General features: G+C 37.3%; 1 protein-coding gene across 4 annotated transcripts in view; it reads left to right on the forward strand.

Annotated features, from left to right (window-relative positions):
• Nucleotides 1-8,778, forward strand: part of LOC127447258 (disco-interacting protein 2 homolog A-like) — a 213,976-nt gene extending 205,198 nt beyond the window's left edge. For all 4 annotated transcript variants that reach the window (XM_051709019.1, XM_051709021.1, XM_051709020.1 and 1 more), the window contains 6 exons: nt 911-972; nt 1,193-1,250; nt 3,915-3,989; nt 4,132-4,306; nt 4,989-5,112; nt 5,974-8,778. In XM_051709019.1, coding sequence (XP_051564979.1) covers nt 911-972; nt 1,193-1,250; nt 3,915-3,989; nt 4,132-4,306; nt 4,989-5,112; nt 5,974-6,226 — 747 coding nt within the window. In that variant the 3' untranslated portion in view covers nt 6,227-8,778. The remainder of the gene's footprint in view (nt 1-910; nt 973-1,192; nt 1,251-3,914; nt 3,990-4,131; nt 4,307-4,988; nt 5,113-5,973) is intronic.
• The last annotated feature ends 4 nt before the right edge of the window (nt 8,779-8,782 follow it).

The following is an 8,782-nucleotide window of genomic DNA, read 5'->3' on the forward strand; positions in this document are numbered from 1 at the left end:
CCACATGTGATCGGATCACCCGAGACGCATCTTAATACCAGGTGGAAACGGGCTCATAGATTAGCATTGCTGATTTACATGCAGTTTTTGCAGTACAGGGGTTACAATAATGAATAGAATAAGAAAAGGATGATTTAACGTGTAGTTGTGCCAGAAAGGAAGAGATAAAACTTTTACATTTAACAAAAAATTAGGACAAACTTAATTCTGTTTTATTGTGGTGGCCCATTTTAAAATTTTTTTTTGGTTAAGTCTGTAATTTCTGTGGCACTAGCATGACCAAACAAAATAGCAAAAATAATGACTGTTTTCAAACAAGTTTCCCAAACACTCCCACTGTCTGCCAGATGGTGCTGTGCCAATCTCACGCCATTGGTTGAGTTGGGATTGTTGGGATGCTAAAACAGAGCAGGGTTTTGATAGTGCCAGTAGTTTTTAAAATACTATATAGGTGTAAATTGGCATCAGTAAATTACACACATCACCTTTAAGAAACTATATACATTTTGACAATCCTTGTAGAAGGTCCCATTGTGTCACCACTTTCCCTTCCCTGCAGCACAACTCCATGTGTTTCCTTGGTGTTTACACTCTATTAATGGATAAAGCATTCTGGTAAAATTATCTACCATACGTTATTCACCGATTTCTTTAAAAAAAAAAAAGTAGCTAGCGTTGTCCATGCTGGTGTGTTTGTCGCATTAATATTCATGAAGGCACTGTGCAGATTTGATCATTTTCATGTCAATATAAAGTTGTATCTTCAACAATGCAGCTTCTGGGAAATGTCAACTTGCAGATCAGATGGTGTGTTAGTGTCTTTAGGTGAATACCAGTATAAGGACTGAGTGTGTCATGGCAGCTACAGTTTATTTTGTCCTCCAATCATCCCTCTGCTCTTTGTTTCCAGGGCACCGCTGGGCCAGACCCCACCACAGTGTATCTAGACATGAGAGCCCTTCGCCATGACAGGTACTATTTCAAACACTACTGTTTTCTCTAATGTTACATACATTTTTTTGCTATGCCAGTGCAGCTCTGTGCTTTATTTAAATAATCTGTATTACATTATTAGGTATTTATAATGAAGCTTATAGCTATTGTGACCATAGACTATAGATACAAAGTATAGTTTTTTTAACCAATGTATGACTAAGTTTTATCAATTTTAATCTATTTTCATGTGACCCAGGGTTCGGTTAGTTGAGAGAGGCTCACCACACAGTCTGCCACTGATGGAATCTGGGAAGGTGAGAAACTTCACATGTTAGCTTTATATAATATAGTATAAGAGATAATGTACAGTCAGCCAGGGATTATCGCAAATAAACAACAACAACAGGGTGATCAGGACCCTGATGCGAAACGGAGGCTACTGCTTATTACACAACTACTTAGCAAATAAATGGACATGAAATATTGATTTGAGTTGAAATTGTTTTATTAAATGTAAAAAAGGAAGAGACTACAAAGTGATACAAATGACATGAAACTAGCACAGCTATCCTCCTGAGACCCCACGTGACTGCTGTGTGCATTTTCCATTTCCCTTTTTGATTTGTGACTAGTAGCACCTAATAAACAAGCAATAAAATAGAAATGATAATTTCTAGAGCAAATAGTTTTCCTAAAAATGTATGTCCACATATGTGGACAACGAGACTACGTTGTGAAACCAACACCAAGGAGTGTTGGTTATTGATGCTTTTGAGACGTTACATTACAGCAGATTTTCTGTAAAGCTGAATAATTAATTCTTATTCAAAGTAATGTCCAGCATCATCCAATCACTGCCAACCATGTTGAAATAAAATGTTGCATTATAAAATTCTGAATCTATGTACTGATTACCATTGTCCCATGTCTGCCAAACATGTTAAGTGGTCCAAATATCGTCTGCAGCCTGAAACTGAACTTTTGTTCGGATTTTAGGAGTGAACGCAATTAGCTGCATAGAAAATTATAGGATGTGCCCTTGCTCCCTATTTAGTGAATGACTTAACCTCCAGTGTGCTGTCTGTCTTCACTAGTCTCACATCAGTTTGAAAGGCACCTTATTTCCATCCTAACTCCATATAAATCCTCTGAAAGCAACATTCTTCAGCTTTTAGATGAACCCATTTATTCTCAATGTGAAAATGCATAGTAAATATATAGGAATGCATTAACTAATATTAATGAATAGAATTGTATTGCACAGTGATAACAAAATAAAATATATCAAAATGTATATTAAAATGAAACGAAATGACCACATATGTGTTAGAGTTGAAAGTTATTCAAAATAACAAAAGTTTTTTCAATTTTTTATTTTTTTTTTTAACTCCCCAATTTGGAATGTCCAATTCCCAATGCGCTCTAAGTCCTTGTGGTGGCGTAGTCACTCGCCTCAATCTGGGTGGTGGAGGACGAATCTCAGTTGCCTCCGTGTCTGAGACCGTCAAGCTGTGCATCTTATCACGTGGCTTGTTGAGCACAATCCCTTGGAGACGTAGCGTGTGTGGAGGCTTCACACTATTCTCCGCGGCATATACGCACAACACACCACGCACCCCACCGAGAGCGAGAACCACATTATAGTGACCACGAGGAGGTTACCCCATGTGACTCTAACCTCCCTAGCAACCAGGCCAATTTGGTTGCTTAGGAGACCTGGCTGGAGTCACTGGATTCGAACTCGTGACTCCAGGGGTGGTAGTCAGCGTCTTTACTCGCTGAGCTACCCAGGCCCCTGTTTTTTCTACTTTTGAGGAAATGCTGTTCCAATTTCCACATATGTGGACATCATGTTTATCAGCACGCTGACACGTGAAAAATGAATAGATTTTTAAAAGCACCATTCAAATGAAACTGTAGACTTTACTCTTTACAACCAAACAGGTTTCAATGAATGCCTTCTTACCAGAGGCACTTTTGTTTCCATAGGAGCGCTTTACGGAAATTGACGGTATGTTGTTGTGTCACGTGAATTGGTGTGACAGTCTAGAGTTTTGAGAACAGTATTCAGTCCTTTTTTTTTTTAATTAATTTAAATTATGCGTTGCGTATAGCGAAGCTAAAATACAATGTCCACGAGGCTATGCACTGTAGGAAATCGGTTACTTGGGACAACGTTCAATTATACAATTTAGCATCTTTATGCAAAAAATTTTGACTGCCGAATGTCATGATTGACCACTCAGAATCAAGTAAACCTAGAAATAAACAGGAAGTTGTAGGATTTTGACAAATGTAAAACAAACAATTTATGACGTAAAATGAAGAGGACATTTTTTTAATTCTGCACTATAACTTGGTCACTAATCCAATGGAAGGGAATTTGTGGCATTGACCATGTTAACTCCTTTGTACAAAAGGAGTCCTAGAGGGAATTTAGAGAGCTACTTTAAGTGTGCAGGCCCTCCATTGTTGACAACATGCCAATCTGTTTCCCCAAATTACGCTCAAGGATTAAATGAGAACTCGTAAAAACTGGATATACAGTGGGGCTCGAAGTCTGATTCCACTTGTGAAAAACCTTCTATTTTGCATTTTTATTTTTTATTAAAATTTCAAACAGTTTTTATTTATTTATTAATGTATTTTTATTTTTTTATTACAATGCTGCTGCGCAATTATATATAAAATCCCCCTGAAGCAGCTCTAGACATGGCGCTGGGGAGGAGGAGGGTTTCAGAGAGAAAACTCTCATAGTGCATTGCAGTGAAGCCGGATTACCAGCAAACCACTGAGGCAATTTAAATGCTTGGCAAAGAGGGATTAGGCTAGTTGATTGGCTGACAAATAACTGTCAAATGACCTATTTGCTTTGAACATGGAGTGTGCAAATTGGCTAACAGATTACATGTTCAAACGACTGATCAGCTAGTGCAATATAAAGTTGCTCACAATATTTTCTGTTTCTTACCACACAGATTCTGCCTGGAGTGAAGGTTATTATTGCCAACACAGAAACCAAAGGACCATTGGGAGATTCTCACCTGGGAGAAGTAAGTTTCATCCTCACCATCAATCAGGAGATCATTCAGAGGTTTTTAAAATTAACAGTGTTCCTAGTTATGTATTAGCTGGTGTATTTTCTGTTATTTTGTGTAGGGAATTAATGGGACTGTATGTACAATTTTTAAACAGATCTGGGTGAGCAGCCCCCATAATGCCACAGGATATTATACTGTTTATGGGGAGGAGGCATTACACGCTGACCACTTCAGCACCAGATTGAGCTTCGGTGACACACAGACAGTGTGGGCTCGTACTGGATATCTTGGCTTCTTACGTCGCACAGAACTTACAGACGCCAGTGGAGGTACAGTATGCATTCAATAATAATTTTTTTTTTAAAACAGACACGCTTACTATTATTCCATTTCAAAACATTTTTAGGGTGATGGTTTCTTTTCAGAAATTTATATTAAGACACTTTGGTAAGAAAATATTGACATTAATGACATTATGACCTAACAGGGTAATAATTGAATTTAAATTTTCGTTTTTTAAATGTGCATTCAGTTATTTTTTCCTCATTAAAAAAGCTGAACTCCTAAAGACATGAATTGTAATCCTGCAATATACTGTATGTAGGAAATCATGAGCACTCACATTAGAATGAAGACTCCAGTCATATCAGTAACCTTATAAAAGCTGTTTTATTCTACATGGAGAGGGTCCGCACATGGGGGCTGCCATGTTAGAATCACACGACCAGCCGAATACTACTCGCTTAATCTCAGTAACCATCCTGTTATTTGACACTTTCACTCATTGATTAAAGTAATTTTTTAAATGGCATCTGAAACTGAAAACTATTGATTTTAAATGATGCTGCATCCAAGCCGCTAGCTGTCAGTGTAAGTCCAAGATGACACAAAGACAAAACTTACCGAGTGCACCTTTACATTTATAACCTGCACTCATTTCAAATGCTTCATGATAACAAAACGCTGATTATCCGGGAAACCAATTGTGCTTGGTTTTATATATTTTTCTAGAGCGCCATGATGCATTGTATGTGGTTGGATCTCTTGATGAGACTCTAGAGCTGCGGGGAATGCGTTATCATCCCATTGATATTGAAACGTCTGTGATAAGGTCACACAAGAGCATTGCAGAGTGGTAAGCAATATTTCTACAAGGTTTTTCTAATCCGATTTTAATGGATAACATTTACATGTAACACTGTAATCACACCATGATGTGTAAATCCTTCTGTAACTATAGCACTGGTTTAGAAGTGTGTAACTTCTGCACAATATGCTGCACCTAACGAAATTGTAAAACTGTTTGTTTGAGTGGCCTAATTAAATGACTGGCCTTAAACATGTTGAATCAGTCAATGATGTGAGTTAGGGGTGTGGCTACCTCTTTTCCCAACCAAAAAATGTGTTTGAAACAAAACAGAAGTGTGACTACTGTATATTATATATGTATGCTGACTTGAATGAGAAATAAATAATAATTAATTATAATTATAATTATATAATTATAATTGTATTTATTTATCACACAGTATACATTTGCACATATACAGTGAAATTCTTTTTTTTTCACATATTGCACTTGCATAAATTGCATCGTGCCCATTTATATGAGTATTTATGGTATTCCTTGTAACAAATTATTGGTGAAAATATTGGCGGTAATTCCACTATCAACGCAAAAATTATATTTTGATTTTCCCAGTAATCAGCAAAAAATTTATCGGCTGCCGATATATGGTGCACCCCTTTTGGAAACTTGTTTGACAATACAAGTGGCACAGAAATTACACACTTTTTAAACACTGATGATGAAAATAAATCCTTATTTTAACTATTTATGAATTAACTCAATTCATATTTTTTTAACTCAAACATTTTTGTTAAAATAATAAATTAAATTCATAATCATTGTTTTTATTGTAACTCAAAATAACTAAATGTCTCTCCTAATCTTTATTTTTCTTTCTCTTTTTCTTTCGCTCTCCTCTCTCATAAGTGCTGTGTTCACATGGACTAATCTATTGGTGGTAGTCGTGGAACTCGAGGGCTCAGAACAGGAAGCTCTGGATCTTGTGGCACTGGTGACTAATGTGGTGCTGGAAGAGCACTATCTTATAGTGGGGGTTGTTGTGGTGGTCGACCCTGGAGTCATTCCCATCAACTCCAGAGGTGAAAAGCAGCGCATGCACTTGCGGGATGGCTTCCTCGCCGACCAACTGGATCCGATATACGTGGCCTACAACATGTGAGAATGTCTAACATGGAGGAACAGAAGCAGATGCCAGAAAAATCTGCATATGCAAACATGTAAATTTACATCAGGGGAGGGAAGAAGAGTTACAGTGAAAGTCTGGATGGACAGCCTTGCCTCTTCACTTTCTCTTCCACAAACATGAAGAGTCCTTGGTGGAGCTATGCAGTTTATTTTTTTATATCAATCTGTCAGAATGCCTTGAACATAAAAGTTTAACTCCAGTGTGTCAGGGCAAAAGACTGCAAAGACGATTTCATCTCCTGATTTCTTGTGTGACACAACTATGAGTTTTTATCCAAGCACACTTGTTCTGCACATACAACACAAACTGGTGTTGAATGTTCCTTGTGTGTTATGAGGACTGGCCCAGTTGGGCAAAGGAGTGCCTGATGTCAGAAGCAGGATGCAGAGTCTGGGAGCAGTGTGCAGACCTTCACTTTTTATTACAACGGTGTTTCAAAATTTGTAATGCATTTCATTTCATTGCATTATTATCGCCAACAATGTAGCTGTAAAAATAAAAACACACACAAACCAAGAGCTCTGATTGGTTTGTGCTCTTTTTACATGAACACACTTAAAGGTGAAGTATGTAATTTCTGTGCGACTAGCATCATCAAAATAATTGCCATTGGTCGGGCCTGTCCTTCTCATAGTTCAGTCAAACAGATAATCCTAGCAAAAACTCATGCCATTGGTTGAGCTAATGTTGCTGCGTTGGGTTGGTTGGCATACTCAAATTAACAGAGCAATTGTTTGGAGCAACAGTGTTTACTCTTTTTCAGGGCAGTCAACCTACAAATATACTGCCGTACAGTCTGAGCTAAACCTGTCTCTCACAGAACAGAGACCCGATTTCGGTCAAATAAACCGTGACCTATATAGATAGTTTAACAGAAATCTCATACATTTTTGTTTCATAAAACGGCTATTGTCAGGGACATAATTTAATATTTCACTATATTTTCAGAGTTTGGACATGAACTTTACCACCTACTGGTAGAAGCTCCAAACTGCAAATGTAGGAATTGAATTTAGACTTTGTGCTAAGATAAGATGTGATTTTGAAACATCTTAGTGCAATGACCTATTTCTCAGGAAAATAGCAAATTGCGCTTTGCGCCGCTTCATTAGCATACAATACACCCACAGTTTGTGTGCATACAACCACAGTTAGCGCAAACGTTCCCACCCACACCCACTTGTGCTTTGCGGTGGCACGAAAATTGCACTTAGAATCAGTGCTCTCAAGAAAATTGGATAAGACATAGCAGCGGTCCTAGCGAGTAGCGCTGCGCTTTGCGCGATTATGAAAATAGAGCCCACTGTGCTTTACCTTTGCAGGGCAGTATAGTTGTCTTTGCATAGTAAACTGGCATACATTTTTTTTTTAACATCAAACAGTTACAAACTTCACCTTTAAAAATGTATTAAATCTTTGATACATATTTTATTCAAAGACCAAAAGGCAATAAGGGGGTTGGATATCTTTTTTTTTTTTTTTTTTTCTGAGAAAGCAGTACTGAAAGTGTGCTGTGGATATGCTGCTCCACAAATTCACAAGCTTATGCATTCCCTGCTAGTGTTTTAACATGGGCCTTAAGTGTTTCAAATGCATGTGGACCATTTGTTATTTTAATACTGTTTTCCATTCTTTATTATGATGTTTCTTTCATTTGTGAGCTAGACTGTGCAGGACAAGAATCAGGGTAATAATGATGAGTAGATGAAAAGTCTTCTTCAGGTAACCAAGTCCCAATCTGAGAAATATTTCTGTTCAGATTCACTTTATAACAGTTCTTGTCACTTCAGGCCTGAGCTATTTTTTATTTTTTTTATTTTTTTTTAAGAGTATGACATAACATTCACGGCTAGAGTTTATGTTCCTGCTTCAGATGAATGTAAGAAGGTGACATTTTAGTCTCCTACATATTATTATTATTATTATTGATAAGTAGCCATTTCTCTTAATGCATAATTCATTACAAAAGACCAAACAGATTGGACATCTATTTCAGGAAAAAATGACCACTGCAGGTGAGGGCTTTTAATGCTTCTTTTCATTACTGTGTTAAAGCGTGGGAAAAATTGCTTGTATTTGTTCAGACACACTGTACACTGCGCTGGCCAGCACTGTAAAGACCACTTCTAACAATACTTGCTTTGTTTTATTGTGTTCATTGCTTAAAGGACAGGCAGCAAGACTGCTGTAATTATGTACAGAATTTGTGAAATAACTTATTACTGGGATACCAGAAACCCATGAACACTTTTCGCATTGTTTTTGCAGCGTGGAGGAAACCAGACACTGCTCAAATCAAAGCTTCATTTCTTGACCAAACAGTAAGGAAAGCAACATTAGCCCACATTCATGTGAGACTGGTTTTGCTGCAAGGATTGTAAAGCACATACAGCATCTGTATCACAGAATGATTGTGTGACTGTTAGTGTTCATTTTTTGCAGTTCTGTTATTTAGTGAATATTTGGTTGACACAGCTTTTGACTTATGTTAATATTTCTTAATAAAAAAACATGCTTTTAACTGATTGA

This window comes from Myxocyprinus asiaticus, chromosome 10 (assembly GCF_019703515.2).
Source record: "Myxocyprinus asiaticus isolate MX2 ecotype Aquarium Trade chromosome 10, UBuf_Myxa_2, whole genome shotgun sequence".
In the NCBI taxonomy this organism is placed as follows: Eukaryota; Metazoa; Chordata; class Actinopteri; order Cypriniformes; family Catostomidae; genus Myxocyprinus; species Myxocyprinus asiaticus.